General features: G+C 42.8%; 1 protein-coding gene and 1 pseudogene across 1 annotated transcript in view; both read right to left on the bottom strand.

The window, feature by feature from the left end:
* The window catches only part of LOC136659085 (aldehyde oxidase 3-like), a 69,251-nt gene that overhangs the window by 26,762 nt on the left and 15,534 nt on the right, over positions 1-26,955 (bottom strand). The window contains exons 9-23 of the mRNA XM_066636145.1: positions 25,615-25,759; positions 25,005-25,097; positions 23,329-23,480; positions 21,763-21,856; positions 19,298-19,407; positions 17,812-17,996; positions 15,961-16,123; positions 14,123-14,215; positions 13,145-13,314; positions 11,072-11,186; positions 9,801-9,920; positions 5,977-6,073; positions 4,827-4,951; positions 2,204-2,337; positions 678-765 (exon numbers count right to left, since the gene is read on the bottom strand). Coding sequence (XP_066492242.1) covers positions 678-765; positions 2,204-2,337; positions 4,827-4,951; positions 5,977-6,073; positions 9,801-9,920; positions 11,072-11,186; positions 13,145-13,314; positions 14,123-14,215; positions 15,961-16,123; positions 17,812-17,996; positions 19,298-19,407; positions 21,763-21,856; positions 23,329-23,480; positions 25,005-25,097; positions 25,615-25,759 — 1,884 coding nt within the window. The remainder of the gene's footprint in view (positions 1-677; positions 766-2,203; positions 2,338-4,826; positions 4,952-5,976; positions 6,074-9,800; positions 9,921-11,071; positions 11,187-13,144; positions 13,315-14,122; positions 14,216-15,960; positions 16,124-17,811; positions 17,997-19,297; positions 19,408-21,762; positions 21,857-23,328; positions 23,481-25,004; positions 25,098-25,614; positions 25,760-26,955) is intronic.
* Positions 26,319-26,440, bottom strand: LOC136636981 (5S ribosomal RNA; annotated as a pseudogene).

Genomic DNA, 26,955 nt, shown 5'->3' with positions numbered 1-26,955 from the left:
AGGGTTGACATCAACTAACATCACATCAGTATTACATGAATGATACCAAATAAAAAAGAACTAATAAAAATGTATAAAAAGAAAGAAAAACAAAAGTTATCACTGCTGCATCTAATTTTGGTAAGCATACTGGTTGACTAATTATTTAATACATACAAATAATGCAATAGTTTAAGGATCTTAATGAAAATAAAGCTTGATTGAAATGAAATCAATTAACAGAAAAGCTAAGGGTTATTTCCTGATTCCAACGCATTGTCAAAGGAGGGATGATTCATAGCCCAGTAGTCTGATGTGTGCTTCAGAAGTAGAAGGTACATCATTGCCCAGCATTTACAGGGGCTCAGGTAGTGAGGGTCAAAAAGGGGCTCAGATAATGAGGGTGAGAAGACCTGGACAAACACTGCTAGTTTGACTACTCTGGACCAAGTGCTCCTATAGCTAAACACTGTTTGCCACCCATCCTATACAGCCCAGCATAGTCTCATTTTCATAATTGACCATAACATAGCAGAACTACATAGTTTTAGGTAGGACAAAACAATCCTTGAAGATGAGAAATAGACAACTCAAGGACTTGGCCCAATGGATATGAAAATTCTAGTTCAGGACAGGCTCTCATGGGAGAGTCCTTGTGTGTGTCCTCAACAGACCTCAATAGAATCAGTATTACTCACTTTGTATTTTAGCAGAAGTGGATGTCGACCTCCAGTTATTATCATGTCATCATCTCGTTCCAGGATAAAACGTACCGGACAGCCAGTTCTAAGCCAGTCAACAAAAAAACCAAAAATTTATGCTAACATCATGGTATACTGCTAGGAGAAATAAAATCAGATGCCAATTGATCACCTTTTCCAACATTGGCAAAGAATGGAAATTTTCATCAATTTTGGGTTTTAATGATAATGTTTACTTATGTTCATTGCACAGATCTAAACTGACACAAGCAACTGTTTTAGGTGCACCCAGAAGGCATTTAAGTTTTCCCTACAAATGACAGCTCTCAACACCCCTAAAAATCACCTCCCAAGGATATAAAGCACAAAAAGCTGTAATTGGGATGAACTGATGATCCTCCTTCCCTTGCACAAGGTGGAGGAATTTTCTGCTCACACAAAAAGTGGGTGAATGTGGATCTCACCCATTTTAGTTTAGAACAGTGGTTCCCAAACTGTGGTCATGACCTGAGGTGGGTCACCAAAGTTTGACAGAAAGATCAGATAATTACCTCAAGATCTGAAGCTATTGAAAAATTCAATACTGTAGCTGCTAATTACCCTGCAATGAGCTCTGCTCCTGCTGTTTACAAGGTATCTGCTAACTGCCCTGAAAGAAGCTGACCACCTGCAGTTTGCAAACTTGTGTAAATATAGAGATAAAGTTTGACAGTCTCTTATTCTGGTTATCAAATAAATAAATAAATAAATAAATAAATAAATAAATAAATAATTTTTTTCTAGATCTCCTTTTTTAAAGTCTAGTTAGGCTAGGTGGGTCTCAATAGAGTATTGTTTTAAGAAGTGGATCCTGGTGCTAAAAAGTTTGGGAACCACTGGTTTAAAACAACAGAAAGATTAAAAAGTAGCATGTCATTCACACACTGCGGGGATATGGGACACCAAAATGCATAACCCACGTATTACCACACTTCCTGTGCATACAAGGAAAGTCACCACTCAGATAGCCATCAAGTGTCCTCCAAGCTAAATACCAAAAGGCAATGCTATAGAAAAACACTGGCAGCCATTACACGAGCAAAAAACCAACCATTACAAGAGCAATTCGTAAAGATGGCCAGTCCTTGAACACCTGTATACACTCGTTCATCCTCTTTACTTTCTAGCTTCTTTAGAATCTACCAGTCTACAGTCTATTTCCTTGGCAGTATTGGGATTAGGGACTCTGGAGAATGGCCAAAAAAGTTCTGGGACATGTAAGAAATTAGGGGGAAATTATGAAAAACTGTTTGTGCGTTCAGCAGCTTCAGTTGTTCCCGGTTTTGACAATATGCATGGTATAGTTACTGGATTAAAATGAAATCAAACTCCTCTACACTCATTTGATGAAACCCAATGAATTTGTGCAAGAGAGAGGCATGTGTAAATCCCACAACCTCCTCCCACTCCCTAAATCCTGGTTTGGTGGAATACGCAAAGCGCACACCAGTAATTGTAAGATCATAGACACACACAGAACTTACTTGTGTGCTGCCACTGCTGCAGCAGCAGCAAAAAATGAAGGCTTTGTAATTTTCCCCCCAAAAGCTCCACCAACTCGTCTTGTATGGCACATAATCCTATTTTCCTGAACATTTAACACTGCAGCCACTAATTCCTGTAAGAAAACATTTCCAGTTTATTTGCATTTTTTGCACTTCATTTCATCTTTTTGCACTTCCTGCACAGACATTCTACCTCCTTTCAGAATCTTTTGCAGGCATAGGCTGCAAACACCTACCAGGAATAAGCCCCATTGAGTGCAATGGAACTTACTTCTGAGTAAGTATGCATTGAACCGTTGGCTTTTAATTTAAAATAATGTTGTAATGGCACAAATTGCAAGAGTGCATTCTCATGAACCATAGCATCTCTGAATAAAGTGTGTAAAAAAAAGTGTAGACAGTGGAGGGAGCATAAAATGAATTTGGGAATTGGCCAGTTCTGGAATCATGAACTAGCTGAGTAAAAATAAATTATTGGGGATGGGGGGGGGGCTTTGCAAATGGGGCACAAATTCAGCCCATTGATGTGCAGGTATGTATCTCCCACTCAACTGATATTTGCAAAGTAATTGGAAAAAGTAAGAGAGGACAACAACAAAGGAAAGGGTGAATGAAATATTTCAAACCATTTACAGCACCATTCCACACACACTAACCTGGGGTAAGCGCCATTAAACAAAAGCAGACTTAATTTTGTGTAACCATACATAGGATTGCATAGTTAGGGCCCAATCCTATCCAACTTTCCAACTCTGGTGTAGCTACAACGCAGCCCCGTAGTATGGGAATACATGTTCCCATACCTTAATAAGCCCCCAGCGACTGCCCCTCCACTACAGGATACAGAGTACACACCCCTGACACATCAGCACCAGCACTGGAAAATTGCATAGGATTGGGCCCTGAATCTATTAAAATTAACCATATCCTAGAAGTAAAATCCATTTCACCAGGTACAAAACTCTTTGTTGTTTTTGCTATGACAGATAAACATATGAAAATTATTATAGAGTTAATTTCAACAGTCTGGAACATAGTCTTCTGTCCACAGAAGCAGTTATACTCACAGAAATATTGCACAGTATTGATACATGCACAGCAAGATACATGCACAGTATTGTGCATGTAACACAGAATTTTTTTAAAGTGTGACTATGTATTATTATTATTATTATTAACAATATTTACATACCACTTTTCAGCTAAAAGTTCACTAAACTAAAAGTATGTATGTGTGCATGAGTGAGTCTATGGGACAAAGCTCAGGAAGAGGGCCACTGGGAGCCCAATCCTGGCTCCCTGGCGCCAGTAGGACGAGTGTATCACTGGCACTGGGTGTCGCAAATGTGCTGTAAAGCATGTTTACGGCACCCGGAGAGTAGGGAGTGCCAGTGCTGGGCCTCAGCACCCAGACAGGTCGTCACAGGAATGCCAAGCATTAAGTAGCACTGCTAGGAGGCAGTGCAGGTTTTCAGGGTGGGGAGAGTGGAACTGGGCAGGGGGAGGGGAGGATGGGGCCTGGGAGAGGGTGGAGACGGTGGCAGGCTCAGCCTCTCTATCCTGTGCTCCCTCTCTGGCCTGGCAGCTTGACAAGGGCCTGTTCAAGTCTGCGTCCAAGTGGGCACAGATCCAAGGAGTCCCACTGATGCTGCTCAGAGGAGACTCTGGGCGCTAGCTTGGCGCCCATAGGATGCAGCGGTGGCCATTTCAGCACTGCTGCCTCCCTGGGCACCAGGGAAGATAGAATTGGGCAGCCCAAATGACCAATCACATTCAAGTTTGTGGCTCTAATGAGGGACATACTAAAACAAATGGCAGAGAATGGTTTCCTTTTGTAGCATTGGTTCCTTCCGATGGGCCATAGAAAGGCACTGAATTATCAAATTATTACTGAAATGCATTACATCCAAGCTTTCACATACTATTCCTCCTCCCTGAACCAGTCCTAAGAGGAGGACCGAACAGAAACCATCATGGGATACTATGCAAGCTGTGCTGCCAAAATGATCACAGGCATAGAAGTGTCCTTAAAGGGTTGGATGTACTATTATTTACACTATTCCTTTTCATCCTTTCTAAAACAGCATACAGTGCTAGATTCTATTCACAGAAAGGATTTGTGTGATCATTTTTAAAAGACCTGAAAGTAATATGATAGAGGCACTATTACCAGTGGTGTATGTGCACGCCTTTTCTTCCACTATTGTCTTTTGTCAAACCGGTTTTACAGATTTTTGGAACATTATAGAATCTGCAAACTTGAATTACCAGAAAAGAGCAATGATGCTTCTTTCATACCTCCTTTAAAATTCTGGGGGAAAAAACTCAAACTATTACCTGCTTCCAACATCGAGTTCCCCCCAGTAAATATGAATGGAGAAAATGGGGAGGCAAGGATTTCTCAATTTAACCTGCACATAATTCTGTAGAAGCTGTCAATTCTACATGATTATCACTTATCACCACTTATCATGATTAGAAACTGAGAAGCAGATATGGATGGATGGTATTCCCTGCCTTAATTAGATGTAAAATAATTACATCCAGTTCAAGGGTTGATTCACACAAACCTTTTGTGTTAATGGGGAGTAGACTACCTAACCTGTACGTTTGAAGTATCCTGAGTAGACACATATACATCCATTTCCTCATCCTCTTTCCTCGGAATGACAAATACACTGTTTGTTTCCATGTAAAAATGTTTTTGGCCTCCAGCACGAAATTCACCTGTTAAGAACAAATCAAAGGGGAACCGGTTGAAGCTAATCTTGACCATTTTTCTAAGTAAGTATCTCTGCTCCACCAGATTTGTACCTGAATAAATTGTGCATTGCTTGTGCAGTCCACACTTCACCCCATAATCTGTTCTGGGACTTTGTTTCTAGGTTCCTGAGCATGAAAGTCAGGATGTGCCTCATTAAATAAGCAAAGCATTTGTGCATTGCACCTTGTATGTTGGGACAGAGCTGCACTTTACCTTATACAATTGTACCTTGTGCACTGCACCTTAATACATTGGGCAGAACTCTTGTAAGATCTCTTTCCTTGGTCACTGACCCACTATCTCAGCTATCAGACCGTGTTAAAATTAACTAAAGTATGTGAGCGTCTACTACCACTTAATCCATTGCAACAAAACACACTCCCTTTTAAGGGGGTTTGTTCTTTGTGAGTGTGGTTATTTTTTTTCCTGACATTACACAGCCTTGATTGTGTTTAAATCCTCCATCCAGCAAAGTTGGCAGACAGACCAAGGGAGGAATTCACACAGATACATTTTCCTTCCATGGTGTGCTATTATTACTTCTACTACTACTATTTAGATGTAGAAGAAAAAAAAGAATATTGTAAGCTGCTTTGGACACCTCCTGATGGGGAGGGGAAAGGAGATATATAAATGTTTTACATAAATAAATCTTATCCAATGACAAGCTTTTCATCAAATGCAAGACTATTGAACCCTTGCAGCTGTGTAAGTGCTATGTAAATGGACAGAATGAATCAGTCCTATAACTAGCCTACTGATATAGTGCTGTCAAGTCCTATGTAACACAGAATGGTGGTTTTGTTTTGTTTTAAATAGCAGCTTCAGATTAAAGCAGTTTTTTTATTTCAGATAGTGGGGAAAAGTCCTAAACTCTATAACCCCCCACTTCCGGGTCCACCCTACTTTGTGGCACCCCACATGTTACATATTCTGCATAATGTCTAGTTTGACTCTAAGATCCCATCCAGTGCTCACAGCCACTTGCCTTCAATGATGTTATCAACCGTCTGAAAAGCTTCTGTAATATTTCCTTGTTCTATTTTCTTTTCCTTTCCAATGTATGAATTCTGTCGAATTGCATCCTGAATTTTAAAAGAAAGCAGAATATTCAGTCCCAAAACAGTACAAAAAACCTCGCCGCCACCACTGCTACTGTCCTCATCCTTTTGAAGTTCTTTAAGATTCATCAGTATTTTTTCTCAGGAGCATGGAGTTCTAACTCTTGCAAAGGTGTTGGCCTGTGTCTAATGTGAACGAGGCAACATGTTTGTGATGACGAACAAGAGCTTGGATGCATAAAAACTCTCTTCAAAAACTAAGTAAATAAATGAAAAGCCTGGCTTCTCAAAATGTGCCCTCCATCATACTGGGATGTTGTTGTACAAAACAGATTTGGGATCTGTGGAACCCTGAAACCAGTAAAGTACCTATAGGCTGTGAAACATACCTAGGGAATCATGCCTGAGACTCCAAAACAATCTCACATGATGATGAGCCTATTGATTTTTGTGATTCACGTCCCAATCCTATTGGAGACATATAGCAGCAGATCTCACAAAAGCTGTTCTACCATCATGCATTACAGAGCTGTCAGTGCAAATGGCTGGAGGCTCCATGTGCATACTAGTGGCTCCCAGATGTCCCACTGGAGCAGGTAAGGTCTAGCAGGCGTGGTTTCGAGGAAGATCAGGTCAGGGATCAGGCCAAGCCAAAGGTGGGAGGGGGAGGAAATTTGTGGCAGCAGTACACACCAAGATCCCATCTTCCCCCTTCCTGGCCTGGACCCATCCTCCGAAGTCTCATTAAACTTTCACCAGCAAAAGAGCTGGCATAGGTCCAAAGAAAACCACTAGAGTCTAGGCAGCCTACAGAGATGTAACTAAAGAAGTTTTTATGTACCTCACCAAGCTGTCAGGTTGCCCTACCCCACCATGGCATGCAGCGTGCACTCCATAGGCAGTGCTGCAAATTCTGGGTTGACAGGAGATAGTATTGGGCTGCCAGAAGTGCAAAGAACTACTGTAGCTGATGCTCTAATACTATTCTGAAGGGTCAGACCAGACATGACAGTAAGGGTGCAGTCCTAACCCCTTATGTCAGTGCTTTCCAGCACTGACAAAAGGGCAATGCAGCTCTGAGGTAAGGGAACAAACATTCCCTTACATTGAGGAGGCCTCTGTGAGTGACACCCAACTGCAGGATGCAGCACACGTCCCATTGGCACCGCTCCGTCACCAGTGCTGGAAAGCACTGACATAAGGGGTTAGGATTGCACCCTAAATGTTTCATTGTCTAGCCTGGAGTTTATTTTAAAGTCCTAAGCAGCAGCCTCATGGGCCTGCTGATTAGGATTGGAACCACAACACACTGGTAGGGGATGCTGAACCCTTTACAGGTCATGCCACATTATCCACTGGAATTTAAAAAAAATCAGTGGATACCAAATCAGTGGAAAAATAGCTTTAAAGACCCACTTTCAGGTTTCCTACTTCTCTATTGTCATGCCAGAATGCATCAGTATAGATGCTGTACCGCATTCAGCCAAAAGATAGGGTGAATAATGGAATCTAATGGAATGAAATTAACCAATTAGATTCCATTATACCACTGAATGTAGTATAGTGTCTATATTGATTGATGCAGTCTGGGGCGACAATGGAGGGGCAAGAAAACCAGAAGTAGGTCTTAAAAGATATCTTTTATTCTTTGAAGCTAGCAACCAGTGCGGTTTTAACAGTGCGGAATTTGGATTTTGGTGCTTTCCCCCCCTTGTTATAAGGCATTTAAAGGTGGGCCCTGGTATCAGTGGTGAGACAAATCAGTGGATGCCAAATCAGTGGATACCGAGGTTCTACCAGTACATTTATGTTGTTTGTCTACCAAAAAGTTCCCCAAAACTTCTGAAGATGCCATTTGTTTTAAAGGTGCCTTCAGGAGGAATTTTTAATGAGGAAACAGTAGAGAAGTAAAGATTAATTATTTATTATAGGGATTTCTACTGTGTCCAAAAACGGCACAATGTGAATACCAAAAACAGAATAGAATAAAAGGCAATAAAATCAACATTGGAAGCAAGTTAACCCATTTCTGCCCGGCCCACAGGTTTAGGTCCCTGTTGTGTATATGTAACATTGGGCAGAAATGACTTAAGCATCCCATACTGTTCTTTGCTGCAAATCCAATGTGGGACAGGTCTCCATGTAACCAACAAAACCGATTGACACTAGTTTGATGCTGCCTAACAACGCTTTTAGTTCTTTTCTTGAAATGTGTGAAGAATGCATCTGAACATGGAGCATGTCTTCTTATGTCTTCCATCCCTCACTCATTTGCTTTCCTTCCTGCCACTATATTTGTTGCTCTAATCCACCAGTGCTGTGTGAAGGATCCCCACTCCAACCGCTACCCTAGAACCACTGTGCAAAATCAGCACCTAGGACAGATAACTGGCCACTTCCTTTTCAAAAATTTCACTTAAAAGCCAAAAGCCAAACACCATGTGCAAACACAGGCTGGGCAGCTATCCTTTGTGGGTCCACCTTGCAACATGCTTCTTCCCCGGGGAATGTGCATTCAGCACTCTTGCTCTCCTTCCCTTCTCAAACAGCTACAGCTACAGCCTAGCCCTGGGCTTGCTTTACAGCCCTTTCCAACTTTTTATACCCTGATTTTGAGAAGGAAAATCACTTGGTCTCAGCACTGTAGCCCTGCAACTCCAGCAACGCAGTGCACACAAAACAGTGGATGGTCTTGGTCCTTGTGGTACAGTGCCACACTAGGCATGCTGCTGTCATGCACTGTGGAACTACTGGTTGAAATGGCTGGAGCAGGGAAGGTAGTGGTTGAGCAGTTCATGGGAGGAGTGAGGCGACACACACCAAGACCCTAAACTCCTTTTCCCAACATGACATGCCCCTTGATTCTCCTCAGTCTTACTCCAATTAATTCATTGGCATAGGTCTGAGGAGACTCACTAGTTGCCAGGTGGATTATAGGAAGGAAAGTAAAAAAGGTTTGTACTGACTTCTCCCAGGCTGTTTGGTCAGTCACCCTCCCCCTTAAGATACGTGCATGGGCATTGCTCTCCTCATGTGATTTTTTTAACAGTGGGATTGGACCGGGGTGGGGGGCAGCAGGATGTGATCTCACATGTGTTTAATCATGTGTTTAGGTCAACTCTCAGGTGATATTGTGTAGACTGGCCCTAAGTCTCTGAATACCAGCTGCTAAGTGGGGAACAACTGAGTGGGATGGTTGTTGCCTTCAAACTCTATTGCAGGCATGTGTAGGCAAGGGAGGCAGAGCCTCACCTGTCATACTCCAATGAAAATAGCTTCAGGTATGTACTAACTACCCATGCTCCAGTTTCGGAGAGGTTGCACTATCAGAGAGGAGGCTGAAGCTAGTTGCTGACGCAACTCTGGTCCCTTCCTGTATAATAACAGACATGGTGCCTGTTACTATACACTGTATAGTATAGGGGGTTTTATAAGTATAAGTTCAAAATAGTATAGTACAGGGAGAGACAATAGGAGATGCAGCACAACCAACTCAGCCTCCCCTTTGATTGCTGCCAAGTGGCACCCTAGAATGCCTTGTGGCTTCCAGTTAGCAGCCCCAAAATGCCTGCAGCACCATAGCAAGTGCTTCCCCAGACACTAGCATCACTGCTCTGTCATGGATTTCCAGAGGCATCTGACTATTGGAAACAGGATGCTGAGCTAGATCAACTAGATTTGATCCTGCAGAAGCTTGTTCTTAACTATTCCAGTATCTTGACATTTCACAAAACAAGAAGCTGGTTTTTACCTCAATTGTCAGAATCAGCTCCAGATCTTCGTATTCTATCTTCACTCTGCACGTGGCTTCTTTTGCACACTCATAGGTCTCTGCAACTATACCACAGATAATGTGACCAATGTATATTACCTGTATGAGAACGAACATAAGGAGAATGGCTTCATTATATAGGACAGCTAACAGACCAAACTATTCCAATAGGCTTTGTTCTATGGTAATAGCTTTTACACTGTGTTTGGGGGACTGTCCTTTCTTGTTCTGTTGATGGTTGTGTTTAGGCTGCCAGGATATACTGAGCTCCTGACTGAAGGGCTTATGACTTTATGGAAGCCTCTGACAAGGCAAGAACTGTACTGCCTTCCTGGCAGTTTGTGCATTGTGAGTGCAAGGTGGTACAGATTAGGTAGGGTGACATTTGTGCTATTGTGGGGCATTGTTGGTGTGCAGCATTGTGATGGGTAGGTGACGGATTGGTTGTGGCAGAGTTGTCAGCAATAATGTGAAAGTGTCTTTGGAAGTGGTAGCTTGCTTCTCATCTCCTCAGCTGTCTTTGGACTTCCTACTTTGCTACAGGAAGGGCCTAGTTCTGCAAGTGTATTATGTTCACGTTAGTCCTGATAAAGCAACAGCTGACATACAGGACTGGCATATCTAATAATATACATGAAATGCTCTGAATTTTCTAAGGAACAAATGCTGTTAATTTTATTAACATATTCCTGCAGTATTGTCAGGATGTGGATGGCTACCTAAGGTCACAATCCTAACCAAATTTCCAGCACTGACATAAGGGCAACGCAACTTATGGGTAAGGGAACAAACATTGCCTTACCTTGAGGAGGCCTATCTGGTGTGCTCCCTGGGGCATTTGGTGGGCCGCTGTGAGATACAGGAAGCTGGACTAGATGGGCCTATGGCCTGATCCAGTGGGGCTGTTCTTATGTTCTTATGTTCTTATGAGGCCCCCATGACTGCCCCCTAACTGCAGGATGCAGCACATGCCCCACTGGCACCACTATGCCAGTGCTGGAAAGTTGGTTAGGATTGCGCCCTAAGAGGCATAAAACCCAACTGCTAACCACGTGACTTTTCCCACTGTAAGGATAGGAGAAGTGAAGTTATAACTTATAGTGGTTATTTTCCCTTCTATGAATCTTTCACACTAGATTGTTCCTTAAAATTGGTCTAATGGTGTTAAGGAAGCACGATGTGTGTAAGTCTGCACCTTTGGTGGGGGAAAAGTATATGTTTTGGAGGCAAACAGTTAAACAAAAAAGTACCTCATCTTCAGCAAACACCTTTTCTTTACCATCACCATTTTCCCCTGGAATGTCATCAGCTGTTACCACAGCAACGACTCCTGGTACTTCAAAGACCTCTGATACATCCATGGATCTGGAGAGGATACAGAAGTAGAAACTAACAGCATAATCCTATCCAATTTTCCAATGCCAGTGCAACTGTGCCAATGGGGCATGCACTGCATCTTGTGGTGGGACATTTGTTCCCTTTCCTTGGGGCTGCATTGCATCTGCACCGGTGCTGGAAAATTGGATAGGATTGGGCCCTAATTCCACTACCAACTCAGTGTCAAGTAAATAACTGAACTCATGGAGCTCTTTATCATAGGCACCACTAGGATTTGCATTACCCAGTGTGGGAGCTCATTGCATCACTTCTATGATGGACCTCCTCCCGTATCTGACCACTCAGAATAAATTACAGTATCATATATAGCCTAAATGCAGTGGCATCACAGGGTCGGTGTAAATCCCATTAACTTTGTTTATTTAAATATAGAACAGTACAGGTCACCGAACAAATCAGTAAGCAACAAAAAACCAGTGGCCAACTTGATGACACTCACACAACTGAATAAGAATAGTTAAGAATAGTTAAGAATAAGAGTTAATACTGAATAGTATTAACTCTGATACATGGAAATGAGAGCTGACTCATACTCGTACTAATGCCTTATTGGTTCCCTGCTGTGTAATAACACCTCATTGGCTCTCGGAATAATCAGTCTGATCAGTCGGTTTTTAGTTAAAGAAATCCACTTTTTGTTACATAAGGCAGTTGTGTTTTCTTTTTCTGGTTAATTAGCCATAACCTTTGATAGAATACAAATACTTCAACATGGTTTGTTTCACTGCATTCTGCATTAAAGTGCCCATTGAATGATATACAACATGATGGAATATAAAAATTCCAAAATTTTCACAATTTTGGACACTAGTGGTGATACACAGCCCCAAAGGTGTCAGCTGGTGTGGTCCACACACCCCGCATTCCCTGGTGATGTCACTGTGTCTGACCTTCTGTCTTCCCCTCATCCTGACTCTTTAAAGTTCCAGCAAACTTTCATACTACTTTGATCCTTCTGCCCCTTCCTCTGCCTCAGACTTTCATTACATTCTGAATGAAATTACCTTTCCACTGACATAACATGATGGTATTATTTATAAGTATAAATTTTCTAAAAGGTTTCCAAAATTTTGGCCACTAGTGGTGTCTCCCCCTCGCAGGTATCACTTGGTGCGGTCTGCACACCCCGCATCCCCCAGTGATGCCACTGTTCTTTATGATTAATTAAAATAGAAACACATTCAATAACAAACTAAATATGAACTCTTCCCTAACTATTGTGAGGAATATGATTCTGCATGGTTATGCAGAGGCATAGCCCACATCCCTAAAATGAAAAAGCTGTTTGCATTTTCTTCCCCAGTACCTGAATTTAGGAAAAATTCCATGATTGCAACAGGGACACGCAGGAAATACGGACTGCTGGGGCAAGGAAGCCTTGTGGGAGCCAGTTGTGTACCTCCCATACACTTCCCTGGGGCAAATGCCCTAAGCACGAGCCACTAGGACCCCGTGGAAGCCTCTCTGGCGCTCCCAACAGGGGCAGAAACGGTGCTTCCAGTTTGCTAGAAGCACAGTTTATAGCATCGGGGAACCTCATAGAGGTTTCCCCAACATGAGAGTAGGTCACGTGAGGCTCCATGACCCTCTGGTGAGTAAGGGGGGGAAGATTTATGCGTGGGGGGCGGCGATAGTCCAGGGGGGGCACCATCTCGGAGCCCTGCACCAGGCATGGGGCTGCGGAGGCTGGTGGGAGCTTGAACAGGCACACTGAACTTCCAAACTGTGTTCTGCCTTATTTAAAAGAACTGAGTTTTCCTCTTTTGACCCATATCATGTGTATCACCACTCCTTCAGCCTCGTCCTAGCCCTCTACTGAGGAAAAGCAAACAAACAAATGCAGTACGTCCGGAGCTTGTTAAAATGTGTCCCTGTGTTTTCAAATAGTCACTGCTTTCTCACATGAACATTTTTTTGTTACTTACACAATCCTTGCATGGGCTCGCGTGCTTTTTACCACAGCCATGTAGAGCTGCCCATCTGCTGGAGCAATGTCATCAACAAAGACAGCTTCACCGGTGGCGTGCTTAAATCCAGACTGGAGGATGATGGGGCGACCCACTGGGTCCTGAGGAGGCTGATCAGGGTTTACATCCTGAATCATAACAAGAAATCATTTGTAGTCAGTTCATTAGATTACTGGTGAATGTTACTCAGAGATGCCTACTGAATTCATATGGTCACAATAAGAAGTTGGATTTTGGCCTGTGCTGGCTGAACATGGAATTTCCTTGCTATGCAGGTTTGCTTGGTACCCTCTTTGTTTTCTTTTAGGTGTGTTTTACAGGTCCAAGTATTCCGTAGTTGGTAGGATTTTGTAATTAAATGATTATAGTGCTATTATTATTGTTTGGCTGGTTCTACATCTTGGTCTGTAGGACTTCTTCTGATTGCTCATGGATATTTAGCACTAATTGTTTCATAGTCTTACTGCTATTTCACTTGTTACTTAACTTTATTGTTTCATAGTTTCCCCTTGCATACCTGGCTGAATTCAAAGCATCTTGATTCATTAAATCAGTTTTCCATTATGTCCAAACGAGGCTTAAATAATCCCTGAACACAAGAATTGCAGACAACAGTTTGATCTTGATTTACAATACTGGTTTGTAGGGATGAATTTCAATCACAGTTTCCCCCATTAATACATCATGATTCAGAAATGTTAATCCTTGTCATTTGAAAAGTCACCAATCACTGCACTAGTAAAAGGTTGAATTATTACACTGGCACCAAAATTAAAAATAATTAAAGGCTGCAATCCTATGTACACTTTCCTGGGAGTAAGTTCTATTGAATACAATGGGACTTACTTCTGAGCAGATGTGCATAGGATTGCGATGTAAGATGCATAGCACCATTCCTGCCTTTGGCTATATTGCTATGAAAAGAACCACACTGACCTGATATATTTGCATGCCTTGAGGTGGTTTGTCATGGAACTCTCCCAAGGCGCTCCTGTATTTCTCCGGCAAGTCAGGATACCTGGATGGATACTACAGGAAGACAATTTAAGAACGTTACCACATTTGCAAAGCTGGATTTTGGAAAGAACCAGCACAAGCCAACACAGAATGTCAGCTTGCTTTTCAGTAATGATAAGTAACAGTCATCAAAACAAACAAAAAACAATTGGGGTGTTGGGAATAAGCCCTGAAACCTCTGCCCATTTTTGCCATGCCCTTTCCTCACAAATTTCATGTGAAGTTGTCTTATGGTACAATCTCACTGTCAAAATAGTTCAACCTGTGACATCCTAACACATCCTATTAGGATGTGACATCTACAGCCTGGCCTGGCCTGGCCTGGCCACACTCACTCACTCACTCGTAAATTTATACCCCCGCTTTATTTCCCTAATGGGCATTCAAAGGTGATGCTTTAACATCAGCTTGTTCTGCAGACCTCATGAGGGGAAGTTTTTCAAGGAGGTAAATATTTCACTTATTTATATCTGCATATCAAGCCATCAAAGCATTTTTTCAGTGAAATTCCAGGCCCAGTTATCCACTTCTTAAATAAAGGTTCAGACAACTCCTTTGTTACTGAGTTGTGGGGAAAAAATAGTATGAAGTATGGCAGTAATACAAGTAAAGGCATACAACTGCATAATGTTCTACAGCTCAGTGTTGAAAATAGAAAAGTTAAGTGGCAAGCAATTTACACCTCAGTGTTGAAAGTAAAAAATGTATGTGGCAAGCAGTCTTGATCTGTATTTACATGAATGACCTTTCAATCCAGAATTGGGACAGTGCGCAGAGCAGTTTACAACAGCAGAACATAGTTCCATTGTTGTAAAATGGCTTCCGGTAGCGCATGCAGCAGGTTACTGGTGGCCATTTTAGGAGCATTGCCACTTCTAAGGAGGATCACCACCAGACCCAGACAGGTAAGCCCAACAGTGACAGGGCGGAACAAGGAGGGGAGAAGGCAGAAAAGGGAGGAAAGTGGGGTGGATTAAAGCCAGGAAGGAAGTAGCAGCAACAGCAGCAGCACTGCCAAAATCCTATTCCCCTTCCCACCTTTAATCCGCCTTCCCAGCTCCGCTTGAACTTGAGCCAGCAAAGCAGCAGATGCAGATCCAAGCAGACCAATGCAGGCAGCAGAGACCTACTCCCAGGATATGGAACAAATGTTCTCTTACTTTGAGGATACCTTTGGGGCCTGAAACTCCCAGCAGGCTGCAGCATGGTTCACTGTCACAGCTGCATCAGCACAGGAGGAGTTAGGTAGGATTCAGCTGCCAAGATTCTATGCCTAGATCTTCACATATATATTGTTTTCTTACCACCTCATTTTAGTAATCTAACACTGTCAATTCTCACACTCAGAATAAAAATGGTGTTCTTTTTTGTTTTGTTTTTGGGTGTTTTTTTTTTTTTTTTTGCTGATGTAGCAATTAGAGATTTTTCTGAAACAGTAACTGAAGGCCTGCAGAGGCTGGTGAAGCACTAGCAATGCTAGTACTCTAGAACGTCGGTGATTCCTCACATGTAGAAAAATGCCTTGAGTGACAAGCCCTGAACAGCCTCATTCTCTGTGACTAATGTTAATGAATGTGGCTAGGCCACCACATCATGACTGAGGCTTGTCCACAGAGCACTTCCCATGTCATGTTATTTGTGAGAATTGAGAGATTGATTGTAGGAGTTGCCCTCAGTGAGAACAATCCAAATTCTGTAAAATACGAGAACAATCATGAAAGCCTTTCCACCCACACATTAGGATGTCGGCTATTTACCATGTTCTTTAGACCTTGCAGCACTTCCAGATAGAATCTGAAGAAGAAGCTGACCAGCAGCGTTCGTCTGTACTCCACTTTTCCACCAACTGCTGAGGGGGAGAGTATAATTTCTCCAAGAATGAGCCTGCAAGCTTCCTCAAGCATCTGCTCGTTCCAGTTCCTGGGGAAGAAATCATACAGACACTTTTACCAAAGCATAGGTATAGACAGAGTTTTGAGAGGGTAGAGATGAATGCCTCTAAATGCCCATACTGAGCATTCCTCTTTACAGGTTAGAAAAGCTGGCAACTGTCTCAGGATACAAGACTAGTTCCTATGTTTATTGTGTGGGTGATAAAGGACACATCCTATGGCATTACAGTCTCATTTGCAGAAAGAGGTACTAGTGTGAAATATCCATGTTAGTGAACTCTTTTTGTTGAAAAGCAGTACACAAATGTTCTCTAATTATTGCTAATGTGGTGATTGGAAATTTCCAGTTACTACTACATCTGTAGTTTCTTGGACTGGGCATCCTTGTGGCCATCACCCATCCTTGTGGTCACAGTAACACCAACTGGCTCAGAATTATTTGACATGAATTATATGGCATTCATTCTAGCCTTCAGATTTCCTAGTGTACAAAATAAGGTCAACCTGCTCTCTAAGTGCTAGCTAAGGATTGAAAAAGAAGAGGAGATTGTTTTCTAGACAACTCATTTTTAAAACAAATTTTTGAAGTCTTAAATTTTATTCCATATTCATATACACCTAGGGTGACATTTTTCCCTGCTCCCACCTCAAAGTAATCTGTGAAAATTTGTTTAGAGCAGTGGTTCCCAAAGTGGTGGGTTGTGACCCACCTGCCAGGGAAGCACTTGTCCCTGCCCGTTTAAGGGATGGGGAGGGGGGGAGGTAGCAACGCAATCCCCAGATTGAGCTGCTGCTGGAGATGGGAGAGGGGTTTTCACTGCAGCCAGTGTTGCAGTTCTAAGGGTCCAGGGGGTCTGGGGAGTCCTCTGCAGAGCTCCCGGTGTCTGCAAAAGATTAGAAAAAAAGGGCACATCCGGTTTTCGTTGTGAAACCAACATTGCTCTTTTTTCTTTTTTTAAATACTGCACATTCCAGATCTTGTCTGATCTTGGAAGCAAAGCAGGGGCAGGCCTGGTTAGTACTTGGATGGGAGACCACCTTGGAATACCAGGTGCTGTAGGCTTATACCATAGTCTTTTGAGACTGAAGGTTACCAACCAGTCAAGTACTTTGCAGGCACGGGGACTCCAGCTGAGGGCTCCTCGGATCCCCCAGATCCCCCAGGATGGCAGCACTGGCTGCAGGTAAGTAAAAAAAAATCCTCCCATCTCTAGCAGCAGCACAATCCAAGGGATCACACTGTTGCCTCTCTGTTCCCCCAAACAACATACAGTGCTCCCAACTCCCTTGTAGGAGTTTGCAAACCATTGTAGGAGTTTGCAAACCATTGTGTTAGAGAACAATATTGTAAAATAAGAAAGACATTTGCCAACTTGGAACAAATAAATTAGGAGTTTCTCATTACAACCTATAGAGCAGGGGTGAGCAAACTTTCAACTTTAGGGATCCAGGACCTTTAACAATTATGTAGGAGAGAGAATTTCAACACGTGCAGCTTGTCTTCTGTGAAATGACAACCTGCACCCGCTGAAATTCCCTTTTCTATACAATTGTTAAAGGTCCAGGATCCCTAAAGTTGAAAGTCTGCCCAGCTCTGCTAGAGGCAAATGAAAAGTACAGAGAATTTCATCTTCCTGGCTTGGGTGGAAGATAGTTAGAATGGAAATATTTCTTGCTTCATCTCTGTAACAAAGAAGAAATTACTCCAAATATTACCTTCCTATGAGTGCTTGACAGGACTGCCTTGCACTCACTGTTGTACAGTCAATGCCTCCATATAAAATAGTCAGGTCCTCAATGACATCAGTGCCTGGCTGGAAAAGGACCTGCATTGAGGAATTTGTCACTGACAAAGCATTTCTGCGACGCTCAGCCTGTCTGAATGCTGATATAAACTCATCCTGGAAAGAACACAACATGGAGAAATGTGGTTATTTCACTTCCATACAAGTACTGCTTCCCTGAATTGTTTTTATGTAAATATCTAGGTAGCCCTAATGCCTTTTCTCACGTCAAAGAATTCCTATTTGGAAGACACGTCTATTTAGGAATGGTGAGCAATTCCACATGAAGATAAAACACCTGTGCATTGTCTAACATATGCTCCCAGCATACATTCACTGGATAATGTGGCCAGTGTTTGTTTTCCAACTCAGACATGTGTAGGACAAAATACACATCTGATTGTTAGACATACTGTTCTCCTGTGCCTTTCTTATCATTTTTTCACAGAAGGACCTTCCATGATTGAATTTACTCATTCTTTGTTTGCTCAAATTCTAGGCCTTGCTACTGAACCAGGTCCAAGTAGCAAAGAGCCCCTATGAAAGTTGCCTGAACTTCTCAAGGGACTGCCACACCATCTGCTCCTAGCATCAAGCTCTCCTGGTCCCTCTCTACAAAGATGCCAGTGGCATCATCAGGAAGCTACTGAGTGGCAACAAAGTGCAAAACTCTAAGTCATGATGCTTACCTTGTAATATTTCCATCTTAAAGGCAGCAGCACCAGGGCCAGGCAGTAAAGAAATAGAAGAACTCTGGTTCAGAAACTTGTTAGAGCAGATTGTTTGCTACCTGGGAGTTGTATCCTTGATTCTGTGGATTTTTTCTCAGGCCTACTCTCTGTTCTTGCTTCCTGTCCATACTTTGATGTCCAATCCTATCCAACTTGCCAGAGCCGATGCAGCAGCAATGCATCCCTGGGGTAATATGCCAATTGACACAGCTGCATCAGCAATGGAAAGTTGGATAGGATTGGGCCCTGACTCCTGTAGACCACCTCCTGCTTCTCAGGTAGGCTGCTCTTTCCTTTGGTCTCCTGGTCACCCTTTGGGTCAGTTCAACCTGATTGCTCCAACCCCAGCAGCTGCATTCCAACATCAATAGGACTGGACCGTAATTATTTGGCCAGCAGTCACTCTAAGTGCACCCAGCAAACAAACTAGCAGTCTGAACCTCACAATTCTTTTTAATGTGTCAGGACCAAACGACACATTATTTGCAAACAGGTGTAATTGTCGCCTGACAGCCTCTTTGTAACCAGCTTCCCAGAGGGTGACTGGGAGTGGAGAAACAGCAGGAAGCAGGGCCTGCCGTGTCCTCACTACTAATCAACCCCCCCTGCAAAGCAACTTGGATACAAGAATTTTGCCAGGGAAAGCACACCAGGATGCAGAAAGCATGTGGACACAAAAGTACTTACTTCTTTTGAGAATGGAATAAAAACAGAGACAATGACCTCTCTTGGTAAAAGGTCCGCCTGTGGCAACCGTGCAAGGAATTCACCATTCAGTGGAATCTGCCGTCTTCCATCTGATACAGAAAATAACAATCTTAGAGAATGTGGTACTTACAGAAACAGTTCTTAGCTATTCCATGAATGAAACAGAAAGCAGAACATGAGCCCCCCACTGCACCTATTGAAACAATGAATTATAAACATAAACTTTGTAAGAAGGCTGTTGGCAGTTAATCATTCTGAGCATTGTAGGTGAGCTCTATTCCCATTGAAATCAAGGCAATATGCTCAGAGCCTTGCAACATCAAACTAGCATGCTTGTCGGAGTGGGAACTATTTTGTATTGTCCTGTTGATAAATGCTATGGTTTCCTGCTTACTTATGATCTGAATTGGGTGATGTTATATATAGATTTCATGTAATGTAATCATCTTGTACTTTTCCCTGTAATAGGGAGATCATCAGTCAGTACGTTTTTCTTCTCTCCACAACTGTAGGAACAGAGCAGAGATACAACATCTCCCCAGTACCTTCTACTGTTAAGGTGTTAATTTTTTTATATATGAGTGCAGTGAGTCTGCTCCCCTCCAAGTTCACAGACCTGAATTGATCTCACCACACAGACAGATTTTGAGTCATGATGAGTCAGTTTAGAGACCATCACATCTTTTTTTAAATTCACACACCTCCATCCACCAATGATGAGCCACTCAGAATAGAAACAAACGTCCATGGAGGATCAACCCTCTTGGGCAGAATCCTGGGCATGCAAATATGTGCTCTTGGGAGGTGGGGAGAATAAGTGAGATGTGGAGGGAATCCAATATCCAGGAGTTTTGGCCATGACTCAGAGATCCTGACATGTAGCAGTGGCATGCAATTCCATTACTGAAAAGATTATCTGGCTTGTTAGTTTTAACATTGCTAATCATTTGTTTGGATAGATTCTTGATATTCTTCTTCCTCGAATGGTGATTGGTATGTAGGGTCACAGCTGACAGTGCTGATTGTTTGCTGGGCAAAGAGGGAGAGAACAAAAGTTCCTTCCACATAGCAGTTGAGTGTATAACCTGCACTAGCATGTGTAACAGGCCTCTGCTGCAGCCACTATCAGAGAAATGGGCGGCTGTGATGAGAGAACCTGGCAATTGGTACTTCCTCCAGTCCAGCTTCCTCCCTTTTGGCTCCCCTGATTCTCTCTCTCAGCTCAGTAAAAGTTGAGGGGTCAACTGAAAGAGTGTTGATTTTTCAGGGGTCAAGTGAAAGATCTACAATATTGAGCAGCACCATTGCTCTTTGTCCTACCTGACTGACATGCAATCAGGGTCAGAATGTTAAGAAGAGGCCACCAATACTTGGTAGACCTGAATTTCAGAACACTAGACCTGAGTTTTAGAAGGATTCAGTCATGGAGCACTTCTGCTTCTATAAGGAGTAATTCCCACAACCACACGTACATATTGACAATGCAGCTCAATCAGATGCGGGCAGCATCTTGTATTTGTTACAGGCGTAACATGCCAAAGGAGTTTTGTGATGTTTGTGCTTGTGCAACAGCATTCTTCCAGCTCCCAACTCAATCCTTCTGAATGCTCAATTGACTTTGGGCAACTATGCAATGATGTGTAAATGGGGATGGAATTGTGAGTTGGGCTAAAACAGAACAATTATAAGCCTTCTTCAGCGCAGGCTAAATTTGCATAGAGTTAATCAATCCAGTTTCAACACATGCTTATGTCAGTTTGCCTTAATTTATGTCGAGATTGCCTCTGCCAATAGTTTTGGGCAGTGATCAACCTCATGAAGCAAGTTGCATTGGGGACAGAGGGAATACACCATATATAGACCAATTTGGCTTAGAGTACTGGTGTAAATGGGTAGAGCTGTTTCCATTGCATAACACTTCCAATTCATTATGTGGAACCTTGCAAGAATATATAGTTGTGATTTAGCAAGTCTGGTGCTAAATATAAGTCAATATGCAAACTTGGACAGGGATGAGATGGTGGGCTAAACTGACCTTATTTGGTCTGGAGTTGGGCTAGGGAACCTGCTAGTAACGAAACCGTATTTTTGTCAACCAGGAAATTACAAAGGAAATGTCATTTTTTTTGTCATTGTGTCTAAATCAAGATGTATTAACAGATTTTAAGATTAGGAGACATCTAGAATGTTCATTCCCATGAAATGTCCTAAATGTCAACCAGGAAATTATAAAGGAAATGTCATTGTTTTTTGTCATCGTGTCTAAATCAAGATGTATTAACAGATTAACAGATTTTAAGATTAGGAGACATCTAGAATGTTCATTCCCATGAAATGTCCTAAATGTCAGGCGTTATTATTCTCATAATTTGTCTCTGTAAATTGCAAATACTGTTGGTTTACACAATGCAGAAGTGTATAGAATGGGAAACTTTGCTTTTTACCTATTGATGCCAAGTTGAGAATAGCTTTCCCAGCCGCTAGGACAGGGTTCAAATCCCAGGTTGACCCTCTGCTTACAATGTGTCCTCCTAAGGACTGAGGATGAACAAGAAGATTTCATTATCATCATTGAAGGGAGCCCATAACAGATGCTTAGCTATGCTCTCAGGATGGGGGTGGGGAGTAGGAGGACAGGGGAGTAGGCTGACAGGAGGGGGTGTGTGTGGATGAAAAAATAATATCTTGGAAAATCCTTCTACCATGCTTTCCAAACATAAGTAACACTTGGGATCTGGAGTGGAGGGCAGACATGAGAATTCAAACATGCAACACAGATGACACCAAATGCAGATGACCATCAAACACAGACGACACCAAACTTTTCCACGTGGTGAAGACCAAAAGAGATTGTGAAGAGCTCCAGAAGGATCTCTCCAAACTGGCAGAATGGGCAACAAAATGGCTGATGCACTTCAATGTCAGTAAGTGTAAAGTCATGCACACTGGGGCAAAGAATCAAAACTTTACACATAGGCTAATGGGTTCTGAGCTGTCTGTGACATATCAGGAGAGAGATCTTGGGGTCCTTGTGGACAGCTCAATGAAAATGTAGACCCAATGTGCAGCAGCAGTGAAGAAGGCTAATTCCATGCTTGGGATCACTAGGAAAGGCATTGAGAATAAGACAGCTAATACTGTAATGCCATTGTACAAATGGATGGTAAGGCCACACCTGGAGTATTGTGTCCAGTTCTGGTCACCACATCTCAAAAAGGATATAGTGGAAATGGAAAAGGTGCAAAAGAGAGCAACCAAAATGATTACTGGGCTGAGGCACCTTCCCTATGAGGAAAGCCTACAGTGTTTGGGCCTCTTCAGTCTAGAAAAGAGGCGCCTGAGGGGGGAAATGATTGAGACATACAAAATCATGCAGGTGATGGACAGAGTGGATAGAGAGACACTCTTTTCCCTCTCACATAACACCAGAACCAGGGGACATCCACAAAAGTTGAGTGTTGGGAGAATTAGAACAGACAAAAGAAAATATTTCTTTATCCAGGGTGTAATTAGTTTGTGGAACTCCTTCCCACAGGATGTAGTGATGACATCTTGCCTGGATGCCTTTAAGAGGGGATTGGACAAATTTCTGGAGGAAAAGTTCATTACAGGTTACAAGTCATAGTAGGTATGTGCAAGCTCTTGGTTTTAGAGGCAAGCTGCCTCTGATTGCCAGATAAAGGGGAGGGCACTGGGATGCAGGTTGTGTCTGTTGTCTTGTGTGCTCCCTCAGGCATTTGGTGGGCCACTGTGAGATACAGGAAGCTGAACTAGATGGGTCTTTGGCCTGATCCAGCAGGGCTCTTCTTATGTTCTTATCCATGTGGGGCATTTAATGAATCAATAACTGACCATGGGTAAGAGAGAAGACTCAACACATTTCATGAACAAGACTCAGGGTCAAGAAGACCTTTAAAAGACTATCTTCACCTGTTATGCTACCAGAAATTAGGACAAGGACATACAAGGTAATGTGTGACATGTGAATGGAAACAGCGTGAAAAACCTACAGCCAAACTCCTGATCTGTTCTCCAGCAAGTGTTTTCAGCTGCTTCAGCAGAACACAGTAAATCTTTGTCTTCTCCTCTGAGAGTTCTGCGACCATGTCTAACAGGATTTCTCTCAGCTGCACCAAGCGAGTTGCTGCACCTATCAATATCCCTGGAACCAAAAGAATTTGAGCAGAGGAAAAATATATTTGACATTTTGAGTATTTACAACCTACAAATACAATTTGTATTAGAATTGGTATTTGCTAGAGAGGTAGCAAGTAACAGCCTGGTCAGAAACCAGGTATGTAATCTGTCTGTTAGATATCCAACACATTCTCTACAAAACAAGGGTGCAAACAACCAGAAATGACTGAAGATATCTTTCCTTGAGATATAACAGCACTATTAGGATAGAAATCTGTCCACCAATGGATGCCCCACAGATGCTGGTACAATACCAGAAAAATGCCATGCTGACATAGGTTGGCCATCACCCAGATGCCAGTGCAACTCTGCTGGCAGGAAGGCCAAAACAGGGAGCAGAGAGTGGGGTGTGATGTGGAAGGGACAAGGAGTAAATGTACATCATGTCCTATCCCCCCCTTCAGACAGCAGACGCGTCCCCAAAGCAAGAAAAATGCTACACCAATGACAGATTTGGTATAGGCAGGAAAAACCCCATAAAGAACCATGGGGAATAGAAAAACAGCAGAAAATTGCACCTCCTGCCACTCCCTGTCCTGCTCAATTTCCTACAGTGGAGCATAGGATACAGACCACATTTGACAACAATACTATATCAAGTCCAGGAAGACTACAGTTCAGATGATTGTATGTGTGGCACAGGGCTATACCTCTCTCCAAAGGGGAACTTTGGAGATGGGAACCATGATGAAAGGACACTTGGTGCACAAAGGGAGCACTTTGCACAAATAACCTCTGGTGCCTCACAACATATATGGCAAAATATTATGTTGTGCCCTCAGAATTCTGATTGCAGGTATTCTGTACAAACACCCAATGGGAATCTCTACTACACCACCTCAGGAGGGGAAGCCTTTCTTCAACCACAACAACAGCTAGCACAAGAGGGGGTTGGCAACCCCCTCCCCCCCGTGTGTGTTTCTCTTTCAGATGCAGTGTTCATTGGCCCTGGGCTTCCCCCAGTCTCTGCTTAGTTCACCCTGGAGATGCTTCTCTGACTGCCAATATTGGGGCACATTGAATGCGGTGATGGCCTCCTTGGAAATCACAGTGATGACACATAGATGTCAAACTGATGATGCACCAATACCACGGCAATGGTACACTGCTGTGGCATCAATGATGACACCAGGTTGCCTCTCCAAGAATAACAGGCTGTGTTTTTATTTCCATGGATGCTGGGCATTTACTGGGAGGGGCTGCATCAGTGTTGCTTTGCCAGGACAGGACAGCCCTTGTGGCACTGGTGTCAGTGCACCACCAACATGGTCTCACCACAACAGGCTTACATTTTGTAGGCAACATTTTTATTGAAAACCTGCATATGATTATTACAATCACCTGCCCACAACTGCCTTGGTCTAGCTAAAATTAGTCCTGACTACATCCTGCTGAAGCTAAATTAAGTCACCACAAACGTTTTCCATTTGTTTCACCAGGATTTAGTCAAGATGACCTTTCGCTTCTTGGGTACATTCAAGAGACTTACCATTGTCTCCAATGGAGGCAACATGCAGATCTGGAATCCGAACAGGATAAAGGAAAACTGGATAATAAGCACCCAGAATTTTGATGTCAAGTCCTATTGGGGACAAAATCAGAATGAGAAAGACCAGGGCAGAACAAGATTCAGGGCAGTAGAAGTTTTTTTTATTTTTGGAGCTGCTAGAAGGATTGTGCAAATTTTGCGCATCTATTACTCTTATCCCCCACCAGCCTATGCAATACAACAGCACCAACAGAACACCAAAAGAGCAAACAGACAGACTCAAAGAGGTAAGGAAAGCCTCCCATAAGCTGCATGGCCACCAATGGGTCTCTCACTGAAAGTGTGGTTCTGGCTTTAACTGAAGTTAGTCTAAGGTGTTTTGTATGACAAATGAACAACTGATGACTGCTTTGTCAGGCTTCCAGTGGAATTAATGAATCTGGGCCACTTGCCAAAGTGTGTTTATATGTGTACACATGTAACACATTGCAACATACACTATTTCTAATTGTTGGGACTCAGCTGAGAGCTTATTTTCATCAATGGCTTTCTGTGGCTTCCAACAGAGATTGCAGTATACTGAGCTCACTCACAGCTGACCCTTACACACCTACGCTTGTATTCCCAACAACAAGGGGTGCGTTTGGGTAGTTGGCCTTCAGGTTAAGAAGTTCTTGCAGTGATGCAGGAGAAATCCATGTAGTCCTCTCTCCATTGAAAACCAGAGTTCTTCCTTGATCTTCACTAGCCATTCTCTGTAAAGAAACACCCCGCCCAATACATTAGAACCCTCCAACAGACCTCCAGCTCAATAGCAGCTGCAATTTTCCATCCACCCAACCTGATTATTCACCTCACTAGATAATACTTGTATTAATAATGACCTAACTTTAATCTAAAGGAGCACGGTAAGGAACTGTATGACCGTCTTTCCACTTGTGTTTAGCAGGTGGAAAGCAGATTAACATGGCTCATAAGAAACAGCCATGCTTTTATGCAGGCAAAATTTATGGGAGATTATTTTTACTGTAATGTACAAAAACTTTCTACCTTCTTCCAATTTCAGTGAGTATCTCACACATATACACACCAGCCAGAATGGTGTAGAGGTTCAGGACTTAAACCAGGAAGATCCAGCTTCAAGTCCCACTCAGCCATGAAGTTACCTGGGCAACCTTGGGAACATCACTATTTCGCAGTCTAACCTACTTTGCAGGGTTGTTGTAAGGACAAATAGAGGGGCAAACCACCCTGAGCTCCTTCGAGGAAGGGTGTTATGGTTGGCAACCTTCAGTCTCGAAAGACTATGGTATAAGCCCACAGCACCCGGTATTCCCAGGCAGTCTCCCATCCAAGTACTAACCAGGCCTGACCCTGCTTAGCTTCCAAGATCAGGTGAGATCGGGTATGTGCAGGGTAACAGTATAAATATGCGATAAATAATGTTCTAGTAAAGAGGCCAAGTTAGCAGCAAAGCCGGAACACAGAATAGAATTGCTTGAAGGAGATATGGGTACTCAACCCCATTGTACCCTCAAAACTCCATTGCCTGGGAAGCATTTTTAGGGGAGCATCAGTCAGTGAGATGGAATGCTCAAATATTCCCCCATCGACAAGTTCTCACTTTCAAGTACCCGCATCCTGGGTGATTCTTTAAAACTGTTTTTCTCCAGGTGGGTTGGCGATGGAGTTGGAGGAGATTTTCTCTGAGATGGGAAAGGGGGATATTTTTAGAGAAGAATGGGCAGGTATACATCCTGTCTGCTGATCTCTCTCTGGAAGTTCTCCTACCCATGTCTGCATTTACAATGACAGTCTTAAATTGAGGACAACCTATTTTGTCAGAACAATAAGTAATTCCATCTATACCCTCCCCAAATGAATATATTATACACTGTCATCTCTCTCCCTCCCTCCCTCCCTCCCTTCTTTTTTAATTACTAGTCTTTTA

The sequence above is a fragment of the Tiliqua scincoides genome, chromosome 1, assembly GCF_035046505.1.
Source record: "Tiliqua scincoides isolate rTilSci1 chromosome 1, rTilSci1.hap2, whole genome shotgun sequence".
In the NCBI taxonomy this organism is placed as follows: Eukaryota; Metazoa; Chordata; class Lepidosauria; order Squamata; family Scincidae; genus Tiliqua; species Tiliqua scincoides.
This window is presented reverse-complemented; position numbering and strand designations above follow the sequence as displayed.